Genomic DNA, 25,064 nt, shown 5'->3' on the forward strand with positions numbered 1-25,064 from the left:
CAACTGTTGATTGACGTGTACGTGAAGCCAACTGCTTCACGAATCTGGATGTAGGGAACAGCAAGATTGAACCACTAGGATTTGGTATATTATGCTGCTGCAGCATAGGACCCTGATGGGGCAGCGTATTCATACCTGTTCGGTGAAACAAATTGCTTTTCGTCATCCGTACCTATTGCTAAACATTTCAGAAAATTTGTTGAGGGTAGATCTAATTGAGGCAATGTCATCGTCACTTTCGGCCTGAGGAGTCTTGTTCATCTTCATTGCCTAATGGTATGGTCAAATAATTTTGGATTTGAGCGCTGGATGAGGTTTGCTTATTTACTATGTACGAAAAATCAACATCATACCATTAGTGTACATATCTAAAATTGGATCATCACTGCATGAAGTGACACATCGGGAACACACAGTAATTGTAAAAATTTAGTATCGAAACACGGCCAAATTAAAAAAATATACTTACATTTGTTTAGTTCATTGATATTTCGACATAAAAACAATTTTTCCACTGTTGCATTTCATAAACAACTATTATTTATTAAATTTTCAAAATGAATACGCACGGCGCGTGGGTGAAGTTCAAAATTTTCAATTGAATGACTGACTGAGCGAGATAGTGCGGCCATCTAATTTCAACGAATGCAATAAATGGATGCCTTTGGTTGTTGTCACTTTCTTTACGTGATGATAGATGCCGCTACTTGGCTCAAATCAGAAAAAGCATCAATTATATTGGTTGTCCCATATATGGGACTGAATGCAGTGTAGGGTTAAGACGCATCCAACAAGTATATGAGTATTAAGTAAATTTTTAGAAATAACTATTATGAATCGTATTTCAAAACTCATCAAACTTTTCTATGGACATGAATAAATAAAATTGGTTATAGGTATCTTAAAACTTATGAAACTTTTCTACGGACATATTAAGGTTATTCGATGCGTCTTAGACTCAGCTACCTCCAGTGTCAGTGTGACGTGCTAATTTTGGGACAACCTGTATAATTAAATATCTAAATGCGTAAGTTATCAATATAAGTATATTTGTCGTGCTTCATCCTACATCATAGTTACTTGACAGACCCCAAATGGGAGTATGCTACATTGAACCATGATGTCATGATCGAATCTTTTTAGTGATGTAGAAAAAATAACACTCGAGCTACATTCAAGAAGCATCTTGATTTTGTCATTATTATCGACTGTTAATTTACTCGTTTGATAAAACAAATCGTGTTGTAGGATTTGTAGAGACTAATAGATAGGTTTTCTTTTCTCTGTGTTTTACTGAAATGTTAATACACTCGCGAGCAAAAATATGGAATCACCCTATTTATTCCGAGCGATCATAAGAACTAAATGACTAATAGAAGATCAATAAAAATGGCACCATTTTAAAGGTGGTATTATAAACTTTAAATTGATACCATAGATACATATTATAATACATAGTCATTCAGTTCTTAAGACCGCTCGGACACATGATTCCATACTTTTGCTCGTAACTATACTTACGAGCAAAAGTAGTTTCATGAAATTTCAAGTTGAGAGGAAGGTGGTTTGACCACCTAAAAAGATGAAAAACTTCAATGTCCATAAGAACATACATATTGTAGTATTTATGCTATTGCAAAACGAATGCTAAATCGATAATGATTCGCATGCAAAAATGTTAGCGAGACTGGAATCCTAATTACCGTGGAATTGTATAAATGGCCGAGAAACAAATTATGAAACAGAATCTCACGGCTTACTTTGTAATGCGCCGTGAATCCATTGTCTTAGGTCTAGTGATGTAGATATTATATGTCAATTAATCGTTTATCGATAAAATTAACATTTAGCATTATTGTTAAACTAGCTTTTGCCCGCGGCTTCACCCGCGTGAATTTTAGTTTGTCACATATCATCATAAATTATAGCCAATAAGTTAATTTGGGTTATAAACAATAATACTGTGAAGTTTCAACAAAATCCGTTCAATAGTTTTGCGCGTGAAAGAGTAACAAACATCCATACATCCAGACATCCAAACTTTCGCATTCATAATATTATAAGTAGGATATAGTATACTCGTAAATGAAAATAAATACAGTTTCCTACATTAAGTTATCTTAGTATAAATGAAAATAAATACAGTTTCCTACATTAAGTTTCAGAGCTAAATCAATAATAACTTATGCTATAAATAAAAGTTTACGGAGGCCAATTTAATCTTAATGATAGGTTGATCACAAATGTACCCGTAGTAGGCGGTTTTTTTTATTTTAGTTAGATATTGTTCCGGAAACTTCGTCATCAACATCGGTCTAAGTCATTTGCGGTCTTATTCATAATAAAATGCTAATATAGGTTTAAAACCTACATTAGCTAAAACGTTTGATAGGCTTAAAACACTCTTATAAACCTCTGATAAAAAACGTTATTCATAATCGTTTATAAACCTTTGGATAGCTAAAACAGAGTTTAATATTTTCTTTCCACAGACTATACAAAAAGAATGAACGAAAACAGCTTTTTTGGTGATTTAACTTGATGGACCATGTAAAATCATAGACAAATCGCAGAAAAAAAAAACAAAAAATTGGCAGCTGTGACGTTTTACTTACTGACATTGACATTTGGCACGAAAATTTAATAAAGTTTTCGGTTTTTTCGATCAACTCCCAAGTTTTATCAAACTTTTATAAAACTTGGGATTGTATGTTCTGGATTCTGTACCTCTTACCCTGTACTCTGCAATAAGCTCTTACGACGACCCGGCTAGTTACATCGGATACTAATTATGTCCATGACGAAGGAGAACAGACCGCCTAAAAGGCAACGATCAGAAAACTGGTTGGAGGAAGATAAGGTAGTACTTATTTTTAGCCTGATAAAGTGCCTACTAATTTTTGTAGCATGGTTTTATTTATGTTTGACGCCTAGTGTTTGCTTTTCAGTATTTGCTGAAAGAGTTGGTGAAAGAAAGAGTAAATGCAATCGAAAATAAAAATACAGACACTAACACGAATAAACGGAAGGTTGCGGCTTGGGCTGATTTACAAACAACGTTGGTACATCTTTTGATTTCTGCCTTCAATATAAAATTTTGCCTTTACCTGTAATTCAAAATCCTGTCATTTCTTTTTCAGGTTTAATTCAATGTGCGCTGGTATGAACCGCTCCATTACCCAGTTAAAATCGCAATGGAGCCTCATAAAAATCAGTGCGAAGAAAGACAAGACCATTGCTAGGCAGGCTCAAATTAAAACTGGCGGTGGTCCACCATTATCAGTGCCTGACGATAGGGCTGATGATATAGCATCTTGGTTGCCCAATGAATTTGTAGTCGATGTTAACAGATTTGACTCGGACTCAAATAAAAGTGAATTAATTAACATTCAAGAGGAGGAATCAACTCAAAATACGCAAGATCAGGAATTGATAAATAATGAAGAAATCCAATATGAATTGGTGGTACTTGATGAAGAAATAGAAGATACACATGCTTGTACTACTAGAGGCATATTGGAAGATAAAGAAAATAAAAAAGTAGAGGCAAAAGAAAATAAAGCAAAACCTAATTTTAAAGCACCAGCAATCAAAAAAAAAAGGAAACTGTTAAACAAAGAAGGCTTAATTGATTTAAGCAAAGTTAGGATTTCCGAAATTGCAGAAACAGAATCAAAATGCCGGATTGAACTGCATGAAGTTCAAATGGAAAACGAACGGAAGAAAGGGAGAAACTTGGATCTTGAGCATCAATTATTACAGGAAAAACTTAAATATTACACTCACATTAATAAAGAATAATAAGTCTTTTGATGTTAAAGTTTTTCAAGTACTAACAGATTCTAAATAATAAGTTAGTTCCTCCCTTACTTCTGTTTGTTTTTAATTTGTATTTTATGCAGTTCCAATCCGCATTTTGATTGTGTTTCTGCAATATATTTAGACGGCTATGAATATGTTTACTAGTCATAACTTAATAAGAGTTTGAGATTACTATTAACTAGCTGTTGCCCACGACTCCGCCTGCGTAGACTACTATTTCTGTAACCTACAGGATCTGTGCATTTTTCCAGGATAAAAAGAAGCCTATATGTTATTCGAGACTATATAATCTATCTGTTTTAGCAATTTATTTGTTTATAAGAATTGAACTGTGATTTTTAGTAAGTAAGTTTAATAATTGTACTTAAATTAGTGATATAAAGTAAATACACATATGCCTAGTCACAAACATTCGCCTTTATAATAATAGTGTAAATTATGGTTATTTTGTTTTAAATGTAGAAGGTTGATAACCTCCGAATAGAAACGTTTATACTTAAGCAATTTCTTTGTTTTAAAGAATTGAACTGTGATTTTTAATAAGTAAGTTTGTTGAAACTAATTGTACTTAAATTAGTGATATAAAGTAATTTGTTTTGAATTTTTGCAGAATAATTGCTTTTTTAAAGAAAACTACAGGTTTTGTTTTTGTGATAGTAACAAATTGGACTGAAAATTGAAATACAGGTATTTTTCAATCAAATATTCTTTTTATTTTCATTAAGATGCCAGGAACAGTATCTGAAAAATTAAAATACAACATTTTCATGAACTCAAATGACATTACATAAAAGTAAATCGTTGGAATTTATCAAAATGTATTTTAGTACCATTCAAAAATGTTGATTTATAAAATTTTGTAGTATCAACTGCGACCTACGCCTCAACAATGAAGGTCGGTTGTCGTGAACACTGTTCTCCGTCGAAAGTTGCGGAGTTACAGGGACCTGCTCCATATGTTGTTCTGAAAAATATTATGAATTTGTCAACATTTTGTCATAAAGATTTGTATTCCTTATGTACAGTCAAATTGATAACATTTACCTAACAATGTGTCATTCATATCAATGGCTATATTATGTAATACAGCCAATGCTATGATCACAGCTTTTCCATTTTGGAGGCTTACTGGTAAGCCATGGAGTAGGCATTGGAACCGCTGCTTCCACACCCCAAAACACCTTTCAACAGTGTTCCTAGTTGAGATGTGAGCATTATTGTATGCTTCTTCTTCTGGACGACTAGGCCTTAAAATAGGTGTAAATAGATATGGCAGAAGAGGGTAGCCCGAATCGCCAATAAGGCGTCCTCTAAACTGCCTATCCTCAAATCGTTGTTTTATATTGCTCTCCATAAAAATTCGACTGTCATGTGTACTGCCTCGCCATCTAGCCACTATATCCATTATTTTGAGGTCAGCATCACAGACAACCTAAAATAAAAAAAACAGTATCCTGTAGGTAATCCATCCAATAATATAGTGTTGAATGTTGCTAAAATTTAGATCATACAAAGTAAAAATTATAGACATTATTAAAACAAATCTTTCTCTGTTGTAAACTGTATAAAATCAAAATATATTTTACCTGAACATTCAGGGAATAATAGCCTTTTCTATTAATATAGTACTGGGCCATGTCACCTCCGGTTTTTTTAATTTTAATGTGGGTGCAATCTATGGCTCCTATCACCCCAGGAAAATTTTTAATTGCTCTAAATTTGGCACTAATTCTTTCCTGCTCTCCTATAGTGATAGGCATTTTGATGAAGGAATTTGCCTTATTCGCGATTGCATGCGCGACTCTGGCGCATATCCGGCTCACTGTCGGCTGACTTAGGCCATGGAGGTCACCAGCATCATCTTGTACCTGAAAATGTATGAAAATAATTATAGCAGCCACGACAAAGGGATAAAATAAAACACTTTTTTGTGCTTACCTCACGACGTCCCCAACATCTTATGGCCACTAAAACTTGCAGTTCAGGACACGTGCCACCACCTCTAGCGCTCTGAACCAGATCATCTTCCACCAAATCTATGATGGTGCGCACTGTGTCCTTATTGAACCTATATTTTATTTTAAAATTTAGGTCCCGCAAATCGAATGGGTTGCTTCGTTGGCGGTAGAGCTTTCTACGTCGCGCTGGGTCGGCATTATTGGCTAAATGCACAATTGCATTTATAGCATTCATTTTCACAAGCAAGGATCACAGCAAGGATATTTTGAATAAATAAACCAACGAAGTGACATTCATATGAAATGACATTTATAAAAGTTAGGTTAAAATAGGTTTATTAGAGCTTTAAACAAGGCCCGAGCTCTCGATAACTTATCACACAGTTATAAGAGGATTTTAGCGCTAAATGACGATTATGAATAACAATTTTTATCAAACGTTTTATAAACCTCTAATAAGCATTTGATAAAATGTGAAAAATGATTATGAATAAGACCGTTGGTGTATAACGGCACCTGTGATTGTTAATTTCCGCTGAGAGTAAGTTATTACATTTATTTTGTATGTAAGTAATATTACGAGATGACATGTATGTTTGTTTATCCGTATTTTTAGTAGAAAGTCTGCTTAATTTGGGCCTTGGTGTTATTTCACTATGGGGCTAATAGGTATCGATATCGACAACATCGATATAAATACAATATGACATCACTATTTATTTTACTGTTTAGTTTTTCGTTACCGTCCCTCAGCTTAATGTTATGATGACGGTTTTAAAGTGCCTTAAATTGTATGAGACGGTTAAGTTTTTGTATTTTGTCAGGGTCCTTTTAAAAATAAACGCAGTTAAAACAGACTAGGAGGTTGGGTACCATTGTTTACAAACGTTTAAAAAATATAAACAATGCAAAATAATGCCTCAATTGTTTCAAAATAACTACATCTAATATGAACATCATCGTCGTCAGGGCAACTTGTCTGACATTAAAAGCACACAAACCTCTCTAAGATCTTACCAAAGGCATAGAAGGAGGAAGGAGGAAATTTAGCCTGGCCAGACGGGTTATGAAGGTCTGACGTTCGGTGGTCCCTCAAATATGATCTGAGGGTGGTCCCTTAGTTTCCTTTTAAGTCATCGATGGGTATGGGGTGTTTGTTTGGTCCTATTCTACCATTATTGACCCTTAAACCTACCTACCCTGTAAGTACCTTTATATTATTGTACAGTGTGTATCGAGACGCTAACTGGAAATGATTGTAATATATATGAGAAGCTACAATTAGGAAGTTAAAGAGTTCATTTCATAGATTTTTTAAACTTACGTCTTAATGAGATTTAGTTTTTAAATTGATTAATAATAATTGTTTAAAGCTGCAACTCTTATTAAATAAGACCACGCCTAACAGTACAGGATTGGAAACTAATTATGTCAACGTTCCAACGTAATCGACTGTTGAAATACAATGAGGACCTTGACACGATTAGCTGCAAATGGCCGATCATCAATTATACGTGACCGATGACCTGAAGTGTGATTAGAGTGGAAATACTCATTAATGCCAATTAAACCTATGGCGTTATATCTAGTTACCTATTTATCTACTGCTCATAATATGAAAAGAACATACGAGTGTTCTTCTGATAAAAAAAATGTTATGGGTTCAATGACAGTTTAACTTTCCCCCGGGAACAAACTTGACCGTCACGGTTCGGTTTTTATTGGCGGTCAAGCTGTAGATCCTGGCTACACAGGAGTTGCAGCGGGAACGAGAGGTGGGTATAGTCCAGTATCTACTGGTTTTCTAAGATACAGGGACCCTAGATTTGGGAACTTTCAGATGTACTCTTTGATATACTAGCAATTACAATTTAATGACACCTTTTGTAATCATAATTACCTATGTGGATGGTATTAACCAAGTTTGTGCAATTAACTATTATTATCCAGCTAGGTGACGAATTGCGAAAAGTCGCTGACAAAAATTTGATGTGACAAGCCGAAGACAAGGTAAAATGGTGAGTATTGGGGGAGGTCTAAGAATACCCAGCAGTGGATCACTATTAATAGGCTGAAGATGAGGTTTACGTTGGCCTTTTTGCAACAAGGAAAAGCTTCGAATCATCGGTGATTTAGAAAAAAATACGAGCTCTTCTAAACAAAGGAGAGTCTCTACATATTTATTTGTTTAATTGTTTGTCATGTGGTAAATACAGGTGGTAAAATACAATTTAAGTACCTTGCACATAATATTATGACAGCCCGTAGGGGCACCGCAAAACTGACAAAGAACATAAATTACACATACATAAATTACAATTTGTATAATTTTTACAAGTATAGGGTATCAATATCGTGATTACTTCGCTATTTCATAATGTAGTTTAAGTCCGCCAAAATCTACCATATTCTTACCGTGGTATTAATTAAAGTAAATATTATGTACTAGCTTTCCGCCCGCGGCTTCGCCCGCGTGGAATTTTGTCTGTCACAGAAAAACTTTATCGCGCGCGTCCCTGTTTCAAAAACCGGGATAAAAACTATCCTATGTTCTTTCCCGGGACTCAAACTATCTCTATGCCAAATTTCATCAAAATCGGTTGCGAGGTTTAAGCGGGAAAGCGTAACAGACAGACAGACAGACAGAGTTACTTTCGCATTTATAATATTAGTTGGGATGGGATTTACAACTTTTATCAAAGTAATAGTTTAAAACAACTTCATTGCTAACTCTCAATAAAACTATTAAGTAAATAACCAATTATTATCGCATTATAACTTCAACATTAATGGTTGACTAATTGTTAATTAGAGTTTAGAGCCCAATTAACTCTGTCATTGAACGTAACTGACGTAACAAGCGTGTGCTTTAACTTTAATAATATAAATAAAACAATGCCGAATAATTTTATTTATTTACGCGGTAATCAGATTGTGAATACAATTGAATTTGAAGTAAAATTAGCGTGCACTTTAAAAGTGCTTTACCTTGTCCGAGTAAGCTTTAAATACAATCTCCTCCTTTTTTTGAAGTAGGTAAAAAAGTAGAATTGTTTGTAACAAACTTAGTTCTTTAGTCACACTATACGGGGTTTAAAAGGAATTTTAATCGGTCATAAAACTTACAAAAAAAACGAGTCGAAGATAATGTATCTAAGTTTGCAAGCTATAAAAACCATAATTTGATTGAAATACATAGGAATTCATAGAGAGAAACCAAGTGAATGCTGAAGAAAATCAATTTGTTAGTTTAAGTACTTATATGTATGTATTATGTTTTTGCGCATAAAAGCTTTGATGTCATAATTTTTTTTTAGTGTATTTTGGTTTCATAATTTCTCAAGTTAAGAAAAGAAAATTCATATTATTTAGGAAATAAACTGTTTTTGGTGGCGTGATGCATCAAAAACCAAAACGCACTCGGATGAAGTCGCTAGCAGAAATGGTTTGTTAATTAATCAAATAATTTGTCTTAATTGTTTATAAAAGCCGAACTCGTCTGAAGGTGACTCATATCACTCTCCAATGACTTCGTCGACCTTCCACGAAACGCGTTTGATTCCAATTATTACTTACGATTGGAATTTTCAAAACTTGTTTCGAAGTGATGCAAAACGGATTTTAAAAGTATTATGCAGAAGATAATCAGCGTATTTTTCAATGACTCCAGCTACATGGAGAGACTGACACACTATTTTTTTTTAAATAATATTAGCAATTTGTAACTACTACTTACAAACAAGGTGGACCGACATCATAAAGGTAACAGGAAGGCGCTGGACGCTGGCCGCTACCAATCGATCAACATGGAAATCATTTGGGGAGGCCTATGTTCAGCAGTGGACGTCCTATGGCTGAAATGATGATGATGATGAACTACTAAAAATTACTAGTAATCCCCCCTCTTGGCAAGCTAAATATGAAAGTTTTTAAAAATACTTTACCACCGCAATCTAAATCAAAATAGTGCCATCTAGTTTCCAAAAAGATAAACTTGCAGTTTGTGTCAAACACCCAATATTTTCCATTACTTTTTCAAGCATTTTATTAACGTTATCAACGCGGTGCAACCAACTGCGTGATATAATGCTACTTGTGTAATCTAATATTATGCGAACGTGTTCTTTCAGCTAAAATGACGATAAGAAATAGTTACGTTGCTGAAATTTCTAGCATGGTCTTTTACTAGTACTAGCCAATAATATTCACATTATGCAGTTATTTTTATTTTAAAGAAAGAAAGAAAAGATTTCAGTCTTATTTGCGTCATTGAGCGAAGTAACTACTTACGTACAGTCAGTATCAAATAGTTCGTGACACCCAAAGTGGTTGAAAAGTTGACAGTACATTCTTATTTCCATTGTAACAAAGACGTGTCACAAACTATGTATTTGACACTGACTGTACAAAAAATCTGAAGCGATTACGCAATTATGGTGTCATTTATGTTACTTTTTCTGCTAAGCACACTTGATATCGAAACAATACACAAATAAAAGTACTAAATCAACATTGCAAAGTACTAAATCAACATTGCATTCGTACTTTTTGCCTCACAACTCTTTCGGACTAAATTTTACCCAATCGTGTAGTATGTCGCACAATTAGGCAAGTAAGGCTATTAGAAATAAGGCAGAGAACAATGGCGTTGCGCAGGCGCCGTTACATCAGCAGTGGTAGATCTTGCGCCGTGAGAATAGGCTGTTTTTGCTAATTATTGAGGTAATAAAAGTAACTTTGTATAAGGTTATTCGTTTTAGGGTGAGGTACTAGATTGAGACAAGTCTGGATCACATAAATTCTAGGCCAAAACCAATCTAAAAAACGCTGCAAACTATACTTTTGAGCACTACTTTTTAAAAATGGGGGCTTAGTTTATCTGCACCATTAAATATTATAGGACTGATCAAAAATAAAATTTGTGATATTAGTGAGAATCTACTTGAGGGTTCTCCCGAGTCAGTTTTTTTGGGTGTATAATAAGATTATTTAACTCATGCTCAATTAGATTAATCAAAATGTAGAGCTCTGTAGTTTCATCAAAAATGAATGAACACTAACTGTGAACATAATAACAAAGAAAATCAGAGATACATTTGAGTTAGAAAGAAAGAAAATAACTTTATTTTGGCAACAACAAATTCAGGCAACATAGACATACACAAAAAAATAATAACTAAGTTGCCAAAAAAAGTCATTTCTTTCTTTCTTCTTCTTCTTTCTAGAGATACATTTGAGTTATTATTTGACCCTGGAATGGTGCTCCCTGAAGTTTCATTAGCTTACATAAGAAATAAGAAGGAGATTCTAATTCTATCGAAATAGTGCTTAATGGAAAATATTATGAGACATTATTTATTTAGAATCTAGCTTTCCGCCCGAGGCTTCACCCGCGTGGAATTTTGTCTGTCACAGAAAAACATTATCGCGCGTGTCCCTGTTTCAAAAACCGGGATAAAAACTATACTATGTCCATTCCCGGGACTCAAACTATCTATGCCAAATTTCACCAAAATCGGTTCAGTGGTTTAGGCGTGAAAGCGAAACAGACAGACAGACAAAGTTACTTTCGTATTTATAATATTAGTATAGAAGTATACAGGGTGGAATTTTGTAATGCCACCTGGAGGGAAAGTACTCTTAATATTGTAGATAGAAAAAATTTCTCAAAGAAAACATTCCTTTATTTTTGAAAAGAAATAGAAGTGCATTCAATGATTTCTAAAAATTAGCTTGCCATACCCGGGAATCGAACCAACTAAAATCTGTTAAAAATTACACTCTGTATTTTTATTGCATCGATCGTTAGGGTCAAGTATAAGGATGAAATCTCTCTAACAAACTTGATAAATCAAATGAAAGGAAATCCATAAAATCTTACATTATTTTAAGTATGTACAGAAAATTGTATGGTATGGTAGTGAATTTTCGAATTTTTTTCGAAAATCTATGAATGCAGTTCTCTTTCTTTTCAAAAATAAAGGAATGTTTTCTTTCAGCAAAATTTTCTATCTGCAGTATTAAGGGTACTTTCCCTCCAGGTGGCATTACAAAATTCCACCCTGTAGATTGCAAAGTAAACAAAGACTCCAGCCGTACTCGCTATCACCTATCACTGAGACCTCACAAATTAGTAATTGCGTACGCGCGGGAATGTAGGTACTCTGCATACTTAATCATTGACAGTTAGTCGCTTATTTCTCGAAATTTACTCACAAATTATTACGCTTGTCCTCAAATGTAGAAAAGATTGTCGGCGAGAAGTGCAAGAAAATAATAATATGTTAGCTTATCTGTAATTTCCTTGCGTAGATTTGGGTTTGCCATTAAAGAAGGTATTTTGTTTGAAATTCAAGCATCATCATCATTATCATCAGCCGTAAAATGTTCACTGAACAATAATAAAGAGCTATCAGTTACAAACTATCTATCATCAACTGTATATTCGTACAATAGAAAATCGTCAATAAACGAACGAACGAGTTTATTATTATATCAGAAGAAAATCAAAAGTTCCTGCAAAATTACGTTACTTCTTTGTTGCTAATAGTATAGCAAACATTACAAGGCGTATAGAACTAGGTAACTGAAGGGCAAGAATTTTTAACATTTAGGTCTTTCATTTTTCTTTTGTAAGAAAAAACGAACATAGGATGGAAACCTACGCTACGGAAAAAAGTAAGTAGATATGCCGTGAATGAGATGTTTCAGTCAACGGCAGTAAATTTAAAGGGCACCAGAAGGCATGATCTCCCGTTTTATTCATTCGCTGACCTTTCAACTATTTTCTTGAGGTTCAATGTATCTGGAGTATTTTCAAACAGTTAAAACATGCTGTTAGTGGCTGCTACAGAATACCTGTGCTATGTTTTAGATCCTACCCTAGAGCATGACACAGTCATGCTGAATGTTCATTTTGGACAAACAAGCTCTACACACATTTGATCTGTGTTTCTGATGTTTTTGGGCAGTTAAGCAATTAAGCAGTGTTTCTTTCTTTATTTTCTGTAATGTACGCTGCACTAACGACTTTTGCCGTAAACCTAACAATTGTAGATACGCCTCAATCGGGGCGTATCTGAGCCGGCCGAGTGACGGCGATCGCGTAACTGTACGGTAATGCTAACGGGAGGTCAGCCGGTCATTACCGGGGGCTGTCGTGTAATGGTCAGCAGAACATGAGAGCCTTTCCTCGTTGTGAACTTTGGTTGCTTCGAAAAAGTTGAATGAGTCAGTTTGTCCCAAAAAAGCAAAAAAAAAAAAAAAAGCTGCAACCTGCTACGGCAGACGCAGTTCCGCGCGCATCTCCCGCGATTCGGCCAGTTATAACCGCAAGGTTGGCATGGCCATGGGTGGTGGTGGGTTGTCCCAAAAAAGCGACGGATACGTTCACGTCAATTTCGCTAAAGTTCTACCAGAGTGACGTATTTTCGTGCAAACTGCCTTTTAGCTTTGATATTTTTAGATTTATACTAGCTTTTGCTCGCGGCTTTAATAGAAATTCAGTTAGTCATACTGTAAAGTTTCATCAAAATCCAGACATCTACACAAACTTTTGCATTTATAATATTAGAAAGTAGGATTTTAGGACCACTTCTTTAATTTATTATTAGATACACTTGTTGATACGTCAGACTTCTTGTATTTGCTTTAATATGTTTCCATTTCTTCTTCCATTTTACAAGGATCTTCTGATAAGATTTTGATAATATTGCCTTCGATTTTTTAATTCAGTCTTACAAATTGAATGCAAGGTAAAAAGATATTAACACCTTTAAATGTCACTTCAGCTAGCAGCTTATCGGGGAGAGACGCGTGTTGGAACAATACTGTGAACCAGGTTACCTGCTTGGAACAACACAACAACCTTCGTGTCTGTGTGAATTTAATAAAACAAGCTACATTGTGGCTATAAGAAGTCACCGAAGATCAAATTGAGACATTTACTATTATAGAAGAAGCACTTACCTACATCAGGAACTTTAGTTGTCCCTAACTACATTTAAGACGTGTTATAAGTGCTCTAAAATGGCCTATTAGGAGTAGTTGTTGCAATTCACGAAGGCGAGTGAGCTTTACATGTGTGGTGGCTCGCTAGGTATTATTCGTTTATCAAAAGTTTTCATAAATATTACTCTATCATGTGCATGTACACGTACACACACACAAGTAAAGCTCACTCGCCTTCGTCACAAAATATAACAGAAGGTAAACTCATGTATGTACCTCGCTTTGCATACCTCTCTCGCTCGCACGCTCGGCCGTCGCGCTAGGGTTGTCTTGTCATGTGTTGCGTTTATTTCGTTATGATAGAAAAATGTTACTCTTAATACTATGCAAGAAAGACTAACAGATATCCACGTATACTTATTTATATTTAGTACGTTATCATAGTAATAGTTTGCAAACAAATACACGAGAAGGAAGTAGTATTTAGTTAAGTGGTTGACACTATTATCCAACTAATATTATAAATGCGAAAGTTTGGATGTCTGGATGTTTGTTGCTCTTTCACGCAAAAACTACTGAACGGATTTTGATGTAACTTTACAGTATTATTGTTTATAACCCAGAATAACATATAGGCTATAATTTATGACGATCTGTGACAAACTGAATTTCACGCGGGTGAAGCCGCGGGCAAAAGCTAGTTATCCAATAATTCATAAAACCTCTCTAAAACAATTCGATATTCCTAATAATTGAGTTGGCTTTCAATTTCAATTGAAATTCAAATAAATAACTTACTTACCTCCCCGAATCAACTGGTAATTTAAAAAATGAAAATTCGGTATTTAATGATGAGTTTAAGCAACCAAATACCGAATAATTATAATACGCCTTTTTGTGTTCACTCATTTTCGTCAATTTCGCAAAACAAAATACACTCAGCGGCACGGAATTTGGCCCAAGCCTAAACACCCAGATATGAGGCCAAATAGGTGTTGTATACCTAAGTTTCGTATGACATGTTAACAGAACATTTGTTTTTGTTAATTTAAGAGGCTAGATTAATAAAAAAATGCGTCTGTTTAACTTTTTTGACTCTAGAAATGCATTTCGTTGTTGGAGCGTAAAGAGTACGGGTAAGTTTAAATTCGATATTACATGTTGTAAGGGTTTGGCGTTTTGTTTTTTGTTTTTAAATTAATCTTAGGGTTATTCTCGTTTCCATAATTTGAGAATAATGCCCATTATTCCAGTTCAAGTTGCTCAAATAGTGTTGCTTAGAAGTCAAGGGCGTATGCAGCGGGAGATGGCTGAAACTTTCAATTTATTGCGTAAAAACTTAAGACACACGTTAAAAAGGCATGACCAGATCGCCTTTTACACAAGAAGACCAAGAAGTGGGGAATTAAGGAGTATGTCAGCGCGCGATGACCGATTATCGTGCTTGCAATATCAAGAAATCGGGTTCTCACTACGTTTGAGATACGCCAGCGTTTACAAACAGCAAGCCTAGTGAATGTCAGTGAGCACACAATAAGAAGAAGGATGGAGGATCATAACCTGCATACTCGAAGACCAGCTTGAGGACCAGAACTTCTCCGATACCTTCACGAAGTGCGACTTACGTTTTCTAGAGAACATGCAAAATGGACGCAAGGCTAATGGAGTAAAGTTCTATGGATCGATGATTGCAGAGTCACCTTAAGAGCTCCAGACGGCCGTGGAAGTGTATAGAGAAGGTGCGGAGAAGAGTTACTACGCAAACATACAGTTTTCGTAAAGAGTTTACTCCATTAGTCTAACGTCCAATTTGCTTGTTCTTTAGAAAACGTAAGTCGGACTTCGTGAAGGTATCGGAGAAGTTCTGGTCCTCGAGCTGGTCTTCGAGTATGCAGGTTATGATCCTCCATCCTTCTTCTTATTGTGTGCTCACTGACATTCACTAGGCTTGCTGTTTGTAAACACTGGCATATCTCAAACGTAGTGAGAACCCGATTTCTTGATATTGCAAGCACGATAATCGGGTCATCGCGCGCTTACATACACCTTAATTCCCCACTTCTTGGTCTTCTTGTGTAAAAGGCGGTCTGGTCAAGCCTTTTTAACGTGTATCTTAAGTTTGTACGCAATAAATTGAAAGTTTCAGCCATCTCCCGCTGCATACGCCCTTGACTTCTAAGCAACACTAATTGAGCAACTTGAACTGGAATAATGGGCATTATTCTCAAATTATGGAAACGAGAATAACCCTAAGATTAATTTAAAAATAAAAATCAAAACGCCAAACCCTTACAACATTTAATATCGATATTAAACTTACCCGTACTCTTTACGCTCCAACAACGAAGCGCGTTTCTAGAGTCAAAAAAGTTAAACAGACGCATTTTTTTATTAATCTAGCCCCTTAAATTAACAAAAACAAATGTTCTGTTAACATGTCACACGAAACTTAGGTATACAACACCTATTTGGCCTCATATCTGGGTGTTTAGGCTTGGGCCAAATTCCGTGCCGCTGAGTGTAATATCACAGGCGGTTGACCGGCGCGTGACTCAAGCGAACCACGGCGAACGTGTGGCGAACGTCTGTCGCGCTCGCGCCACGTCGCGCTCGCATTCGTCCAAGACAGTCTTGCTAGAGCGGTGTCTATGTGTGCGTGGCTCGAGCGCGTTTAGTATGGAGTTTGTCTTCTGTTATATTTTGTGCCTTCGTGAATTGCAAGAACTATACAAAGTAATAAACAATTTTAATTTGAGGCTTGCAATAATATTACCTACCAATCGAGGTCTCGTATGGTTAGTTACCCACCACTACCTACTTTGGTCAATTACCTACACTGGACATTCATTTCCATACGTTGAACAAGACTCGATGAAAAACCTACTTTAGACACATTTTTTTAAGATTTTGCAAACTAATGTAACAAAATATATTATGCTGCAATAGATAAAACTCGTGTTTACATTCCAAGAAAATTTAATATCATTATGATTCCCACGACTCTATCGTTACTGTTAACGGTTTTAAGTAAACAATATCTAACATCATATTCCTCGTAATCCCAAAGGTGTTAAGTCTTATTTGCATTGTAAACCTTTCCTTTTCCTACAAGATCTACTTCAAACAACCGTATCAGGGTTCTGTTAAGAATGTCGTATTTCCTTGCACGGAGATGTGATTTAAATTCTTCATAGGAAGCAACTTTTAATTTTGTCTGGGGCTGCCTTAACGACATTTCTGTTACGGTTGTTGAGTTACGTAATTTGCGATCTCTTATAACGTAATAAAATGTTTTTGTGAAGATGCATGTTTTTATTTGGAGATTTTAAACTCCACGTGGTCATCATAAAAGCAACTGTTTTTTATACGTGGTAACAAAATATCCTTGATACAGGACCCGTGATTTAGCTAGGTAAGAGTAGGTACATAGGCTTTCTTTAGTGGACAAACTTGACCTTTATTGGTTGGGTTTTTGTGGCGGTCAAGCTTGTAGTTCCTGGCTATACAGGAGTTGCAGTGGTGGGAACGAGAGGTGGGAATAGTCCCGTTTTTCTTTAGTGGACTCAATCCACAGGTAAAACCGCGGGCTGAGCCTGATAATGGATGTAACCAGTAAGTATAAGATTACATAATACTGTTTTACGTATTTATTCTTATTTATGTCTAGAGTGGAGACCGCATGCTGAAGAACCATTCCACCTGTCAAGAACCATAATTTTGTCTTATGTATTGTAAAAAGCAAACTTGTCCAAAAACATGACGTAACAAGCCAATCCCTAAAAGAGAAGTTGTTCCATTTTAATAGAATTTCACTGTTTTTGTCGTCTGTCTTTTGTTAGCGCACGGCCCGTTGGCTTTGTATTGTTCGTTCGAGTGGTCGTCACTTTTACTGCCCACCGGATCATCATTTTGCTGACTAGAGTAGTAGAAGTCAGTGGGGTTTCTTTATTTATTGATAGGCCAGTTGCGTAAAGGCTTGTCAAAAAGCCCTGAGAGGCTTTCAAAGCTCGAACTTTCAGGTTGATTTATACCTGAAGCTAACGACCCGTCCGACTTCGTACGAATGCTAAGTATACATACATATAAACATTCCTCTTGAATTAAACTTAACTTAACTTAACTCTATCTATTAAAAAAACGCATCAAAATCCGTTGCGTAGTTTTAATGATTAAAGCATGCATAGGGACAGACAGACAGAAAAGCGACTTTGTTTTGTACTATGTAGAGATAGTGAAGTCATAACTGAAATGTTGTGTACCTACTTAAGTATACAAATAATAGTTTGTATAGTTTTTTGCAGAATGTGACTGTAATGACTTGTTAATTAAATAAATATACAAGGCATAATTAAAAGATGGATACTATTTAAGGTTAAAGAATAAGAGGGCAAATCTCCCATCAAAATTACATTCAAAGCTGCTGGCTCTTCTGTGTATTTAAGCACTTAAACGAGCTAAATAGCTCGTGTATTATGTGCGATCCTTCTTCGTCTATTTCTGCTGGAGTTGTTGCTAAGTATTTGTGACTTTTATGAATAGAAAACTACTTTACACATGTTAATTTTCTAATTTTACTGAAGTTTTGCAGTTCAGAAAACTTGTTTGTCACTATTTGAAGTATCTTGTCCAGTTATTAAAGAAAGGATCATTGTCGCTGTAACACAGATCTCTGACAGGCGAATTTCATCAATTTGAATTCCATCTGAGGCAGCTTTTTTGACTGAAAACTGACTGGAAAACTATTTCTTCTGGCACGTTCGTTTCAGCCAAATGACGTCCACTGCTGGACAAAGGCCTCCTCCAAGGATTTCCACAATGCACGGTCCTGCGCTGCCCGCATCCAGGCTCTTCTTCTTTGGGTGTTTAATTATACCAAATTTTTATAAAAACCGATTTCATCAAATAACTATTTCTTACTTTGTTTGACAAATTAATTTACAAAATGAATTTGGTTCCGGCAGCTGTAGTACCTACTTAATTAACAATACTTAATATTAGGCAATGACATTATTAAACTGGTATTTCTGGATTGAATGTGTTCACATTTCACTGATGTCGATATTTTTACATTCAATTCCTGTTCATTGCGTTTTGATTATGCAGTTTATTATTATTGCATCTACTATAAATAACATTGCTATAAAAACTCTAAAAACTCATATAAAGAATCGTTTAAATACTTACTGAGCCTAGGCCCAGACCACCGACTTTTAGTTGGCCAATAGTTGGGCCCGATTCTAATTTGTATGAACAAATCGGTGTAATGTGCGCACTTTCATACATCTCCATACTGATCAATACCCCGATCCAACTATTGACCAAATTAATAAATAATTTAATGACCCACCTCTCAAAAACACCGTAGAGATTATTAATCCTTATGTTGCAGACTTTACATACATTTAATACATGCAATTAATTACCTATTTACATTAACATAAGTAATAGCAACGACATCGACCTTGATAACTCCCACGGCTTCTTAAGGAATAATAATGGATTGTTTTAATTAATATGAGTACGTTCTCACAATACTGCACAGTTCGAAGCAATCCACGCGTGCAATAATGAATATAGATGCAGGTCAACAGTGACCCTTTCGTATTTGTACTTCAGACCATATTTTTTGCAATAGGGACTAGGAAAGGGGTGTAATTTTCATGGTTGGTGTTTCCAACGCAAAAATAACAATTATTGACATAGAGGATAGAGGAGACCGAGAAGAGTTGTGACAATGTCGGTCGATATTTGAAAAAAACTATCAGCGAGCTCACATTAGCGAGTATTTGTTAACATTTGTTAACAAAAGCTCGCTAGAAGTTAATAAGTTCCAAAATTAAAAACGACAATGTCACACACAACTCCCCTCGGTCTCCCCTACTTAACTAAATACTCCTAATTTTTTAACGTCAGTAATATTTGAAAACTTTAATTTGAAGACAGGCTGCCAGTCTTTATGCCCGAATGATATCCTGATCCTGTGTAGTCAGCATCCACAGCTTGACCGCCAAGAAAACTCCAACCAAGATCAAGTTTGTCCCAGGGGAAACTTAGACTGTTATTTAGAAGAACATAGGAGAAGTTCGAAGTTACGGTTCGACTTCCCTTCAGTGCAAAGCAGGACTATAGGAACGGATTGCAAAGTTGCATTTCTTTTTACTTTTTCGAATAAAAGTGTCGATTATGAATTAGACATTTCAATGTTCAGATTTATCCAACTGAATATGATTTATACTCGTAGCAATTATCTACGCCTATGATAATAATCTCAAGATTAACATCGGACGTGGAAGAATGTTAACAACTGCAATAAACAACTCAACAAATGTATTTCAAAAATTGTCGATCAAAAGTCGTAGCTTCTGTATCTCAATTGAGTAACAACTTAACGTAAACCTTAGGAAAGTTGTTTTCCCAGATTAGATCAGGTGTTTTCAATGTGATAGGCGATTTCCCGTATTGCTTTACTGATACTGATACTGATAAAAAAACAGGAAGGAAATGTTGACATCATAATCAAGCAGGTATGTGTGTCCCTTTTATTGTAATTCTTCTATGAGCTAGTAAGTTATAGGACAAAAACCCACTCATTACACAATATTATCCTGAGTTTAAATATATTTATTTTGTGCTTAAAGGAACAAGTTAGTTACTTTTACGTTTACGATTAAGTTTCCAATGTCTAAGAGCAAAAGTAATACCAGGCCTCCGTCACTCGCCTATGCCGGCCGAGATAATTACCTACAGCGCGCGACAACTTCAAGTTGCAAATCAGTCCGGGCCGCCACGCGCCTGTTTGCATACGCGTATCTATACACGCTCGGTCGATCATAGTCGCAATCAAGGTTTATTGTTCCAACAGCACTGTTATTCTTCTTTAATGAAAAATTGTAATATTTACGAATAATAATTAACTGTAGTGATTTAAATAATAAAAAAAAAACTACACTTTTTAAATAATAAATTATTTTGAAATACTTATGACAAAAAACTATAGCAAAAAAATTATTTTAGCTAATAAAAACATTAACTTTACTTCACCGTGTCTATTTTCCGACACTACACCTTTTAAAACTGTTTGTTTAATTTCGAATTATCGCAACACTGAAGTTTATTAATAGGTACTTTAGAGATGGTACGATTATACAAACTCCACTAGATTAAAGTTTTCTAATCGTAAATACAATAAATGCTTCTTAAAATTGAGTTTTTATTTATTTTACTTTGCTCATACAACCCTGACGCTTGAGCGGTGACGTAGATCAATTCTCAACACAAAAAAAATTCGCTCTTGTGAGCGTAGTAGTAAGGTGCGATTTCGAATGCACCATGTGTGTTGGATGTTTTGCATTATTATTATTACCGTTAAAATGTCGGCATCTGATGCTACACAAAGGAGTGCAATTTCTGTTGCTACTATTATGTATTCTGTGGTAATACCTACTATAGTTTTATTTTATAACTAGCGGCCGCCCGCGACTTCGTATCGCGGTTTAGATTTTTTCATACAAATGTTTTTTCCCGCTAACTCCCGTTCCCGTGGGAATTTTGCAATCCTATTGTAACTAAGCTTTAAGTTTACTAAGGTAAGGCATGCCAAATTTCAAGCGTCTAACTTCAGCGGTTTAGATTTTTCATACAAAAGGATTTTCCTGCTAATTCCCGTTCCCGTGGGAATTCCTAAGTATACCATAACCTGCCCAGGAGTATGAAGAATAATAATAATTGTACCAAGTTTCGTTAAAATCCGTCGAGTAGTTTTTGTTTCTATAAGGAACATACAGACAGACAGACAAAAATTTTACTGGTTGCATTTTTGGCATCAGTATCGATCACTAATCACCCTGATAGTTATTTTGAAAATATATTTCATGTAAAGAATTGACCTCTCTACAGATTTATTATAAGTATATTATGTAGATTAACAGGCATCTGTTTCGATTCTAGTATCAGCAGGTAAAGATATAGTTCAGTTATATTTACTTGATGAGACTGTAAATATTCTTGTAACTTAATGTAACATTATAGAACATTTCTACAAGCCACTTTTCAGGTTGTAAACTAAGCTATTTTGAAACTTAAAAGCCCGAGAAATTAACAACCGTTTTCAATCATGTAGCCAACATAACATCTACATTATAAAGCCAACAGAATCGCTGCAGCGTTTCGTTACGTGTCAGTTAATGAAACCGGTCCGCATGCTAAAAGAATCTTGCAATAGATTACCTGTTTTTAATAAGTCAATGCGTTTTGGAACTGTTTTCGTTCAAATACAGAACGAAAGAAGGCATTTTTCTGTTCATTTAGCGACTAAACCAGCGGCCGCCCGCGACTTCGTACGCGTGGATCCCATTTTACCCCCTTCATCTATCTTACGCGGTTTAGATTTTTTCGGACAAATGTTTTTTCCCGGTAATTCCCGTTCCCGTGGGAATTTCGGGAATTCCTTTCTTAGTGCACCTCTACGGTACCTAAGCAACGTCCCTTCCAAATTTCAAGTGCCTAAGTTTAGCCGTTTAGGCTGTGCGTTGATATGTCAGTCAGTCAGTTTCTCCTTTTTATATTTAGATGAACACAAAAACTTTGACTAAATTTTAGTCCTTAAAGTGCAGATTTCAATTGACAGAGGGGGTACTCAGTTCAAATACCTATCGGTAAAAGGGGTCACTTTAGTCGCGGCTTCAAAGATTTGTTCTAGTGTCAGTAAGGTCACTTTTAAACAAATAAGACTCAATATTGTTGATTTGTTTTTGCATGCTTTCACAGACAGTTTTTAGCGATGGTTTCGAATTTTAATTGATGATTTGTTTTTATTCAATGGGAATATCTACTCCTCCAGAATTCTGGCAGTATATGGATGAAAAAAAGCTGATAACGTGTTCCAGTTGTATTAATTTGGCTGAGATGATGACTACCTATTAAATGTATATTAATACCTAGTTTTATTTGATGATGCATTCGTTAGCGATAACGAACTCATAAATCAAGTATAATTAACTCAGATTATTATACAGTCTCTTACAACATATTAGCTAATATTGATGTATTCCAATTTATTTTTATTTTAGTCAATAATTTCATCGTTCGTTACGATTATGTTTCAACGATCATTACAATTGTTACCTACTGTAATTTTCGCACTTGATTGAATTTTGTGTCCAATTAACCACAATAATCTTGTTGCCTTCGATTTATTATCTCTGTGACCAATTTTCTAGGTTTTTGCAACCCAATTCGTTTTTGCAATAGTCATAACGTGCTTTGCCTCGCCACGGAGTCGAACATGCGGTCATTTCGTAACGTCAAGGAAGTGTTTTCAGTCATCCCGCGAGAGAAAGTTGGTACAAAACACCTGTATTCATCGAAGACACAATGGGTTTGGTTGTCCAAAAGTATTACAGTAACATCCGTATTAGAAGACACCACACGAGAATACCAAACGACTTGAAATATTACATATTGGTTTGTACGAGTATAGTTGAAAGTTTCAGCAACATGAAATTGATATTTACAAAATCTACAGCCCTTCGAAAATACTACAAACAGTTTTATAAGTTACAAAAAAATGGCCATTTATATGGATTATTTTCCAATTGGTTTGAATTGAATAAGAATAGGTTACAATGTCATCCATAGTTTTGTAGCTTTTGACCCTCATATTTCCGCTTTAATGTAATTACCACTTGTATTTCTTACTTAGCTGTAAAACATTTAATTAGGCACTTACTATTATCTAAATAGTTCCGGAGTACTTCTGATATAGGTCTGTTTTCTATCAATTGACATTTTCACCCCAAAAATGAGTCACAGAGCCAGCTTGACACAGACAGACTGACGTGTAGCCTAGGCAGGGAGGGAATGGCAAGCGGACCTTTACTTCAAGGCCGTTCGCGTCTCGCATTTATCCATCGATACCTACTTCGGATTTGGACAAGAAGCATGCTTAAGCAACCGTTAGGCTTGTTAGTAATGTAAGCTTTAGGCCAGTAAAAGTAAAAACAAATTCAACAGCTTTATTAGTTGGTTATTTAATTTTATAAGGCGAAAAAAAGTACACACCGTTGATTTTATTTCTAAAATAAGTATGGCATCCTGTTCTTCTTATTCACAAACTGGCTTCCACATAGGTGTAACCATGTAACTTCGAATTCACAAAAGTTCACGACACTAAACAATACCGTTACTCTTGCTTCTTTGCTACATCACAGAAATCACTGTACACTTATTTGAGAATTATAAACACACAGTATAACTGATCACGCACAACATCATTATTCTCACTTTGATAATTTATTACAGTATTTCGATAACAGTAAACTTATTCGGAAGTATTGCTAACATAACCCGCCACGGTGGAATGTAGTTCACAACTGACAACTTACATGTTTACCTTAAGTTACAATGACACCATTCAACCGTCTCTTTCTTGCACAGCAGTCTTGGGGCGAGTGACAGAGAAAGGAAGCTCCGTGATTGCGAATGCAGCTGTCTCAGCTAGCGACATCGGTGAAAGCGGCAAAACGGGGAACTAACGCAATCTGATCTTATTGATAGGCGTTGTTGGCGCATCAAGTTGACGATAGATGGCGCTTGCAGCGCGTCAGATAATGTCAATACAGTGTTCAAATTATGCGCTAGATGGCGTATCATGATTTTTTTGTAAAGTAGCAAGTATTTTCCAAGGAAGCTTTCAATTAAAGCGCATCTGATATTAAAGTACCCAACTTAAAAGCACTTGCGTTAAGTCAGAAACTGATTTAACTTATTACTCACTTCCTGCGCGGATTCAATTAAATTTTCCTTTTTTTCCTGATACCTACTTACCTGCTTCTACTTTTCATACCTTCCTTTTGAAATTTTCTCTTAATTAAAGAAAAGTGATCTAGCTAGACGCTCTCAATCAGTTTTTAAATAGCAAAGGGAAACTAGGACGTCATGATAAAATAATTCACTAAATCAGGTAGGTAAGTATCGATTTAAAAGTTCCCACTGAAAATTGTTAATTAAAAAATACATAGGTAGTTAATTAGTTTTTATAACTAACTAGGTAAATGATACTTAAAATTTTTAAGAAAGTTGTGTTTTCAAGGAAGCATTTTTAATGAAGTCGTCTTGGGATTATTGCTAAATTACATCATATTTACAAAATCCCATAATCCGCGCACGTTTTAACAAAACAGCACTGGGCACATAAAATGGTAATAAATAATTCCTGTATAGCCCGACCAGGAACATAAAAACCCTCGCCATGTTGCGGAAAACTAATGGTACTAATTTCTTTTAATGGCAACAGTAACTGAAAACTTCATTGACATGTCACCTTGCATGTCAGTC

At 35.4% G+C, this 25,064-nt stretch overlaps 2 protein-coding genes across 2 annotated transcripts in view; both read right to left on the reverse strand.

Annotated features, from left to right (window-relative positions):
• LOC135077056 (cadherin-87A) overlaps positions 1 to 24,097 on the reverse strand; it is a 76,032-nt gene extending 51,935 nt beyond the window's left edge. The window contains exon 1 of the mRNA XM_063971652.1: positions 23,790 to 24,097. The gene's annotated coding sequence lies outside the window, so the exon portion shown is untranslated. The remainder of the gene's footprint in view (positions 1 to 23,789) is intronic.
• On the reverse strand, positions 4,530 to 6,254 carry LOC135076607 (putative nuclease HARBI1). The gene is made up of 5 exons (XM_063971037.1): positions 5,761 to 6,254; positions 5,409 to 5,690; positions 4,867 to 5,254; positions 4,653 to 4,786; positions 4,530 to 4,563 (listed from the first exon to the last, which is right to left on the reverse strand). Exons 1-4 carry the CDS (start codon positions 6,013 to 6,015, stop codon positions 4,656 to 4,658), a joined length of 1,056 nt encoding a protein of 351 aa, XP_063827107.1. The 5' UTR covers positions 6,016 to 6,254; the 3' UTR covers positions 4,530 to 4,563; positions 4,653 to 4,655.
• Positions 24,098 to 25,064: the final 967 nt, after the last annotated feature.

This window comes from Ostrinia nubilalis, chromosome 12, assembly GCF_963855985.1.
Source record: "Ostrinia nubilalis chromosome 12, ilOstNubi1.1, whole genome shotgun sequence".
In the NCBI taxonomy this organism is placed as follows: domain Eukaryota; kingdom Metazoa; phylum Arthropoda; class Insecta; order Lepidoptera; family Crambidae; genus Ostrinia; species Ostrinia nubilalis.

What these genes read in the sequence shown, in the direction of transcription:
- LOC135076607 (XM_063971037.1), bottom strand. Translation starts at nt 6,015, where the DNA reads ATGAATGCTATAAATGCAATTGTGCATTTAGCCAATAATGCCGACCCA. An exon ending in GATGTTGGGGACGTCGTGAG is followed by an intron (nt 5,691 to 5,760) that starts GTAAGCACAAAA and finishes ATACATTTTCAG; the next exon opens with GTACAAGATGATGCTGGTGA. An exon ending in TATGAATGACACATTGTTAG is followed by an intron (nt 4,787 to 4,866) that starts GTAAATGTTATC and finishes AATATTTTTCAG; the next exon opens with AACAACATATGGAGCAGGTC.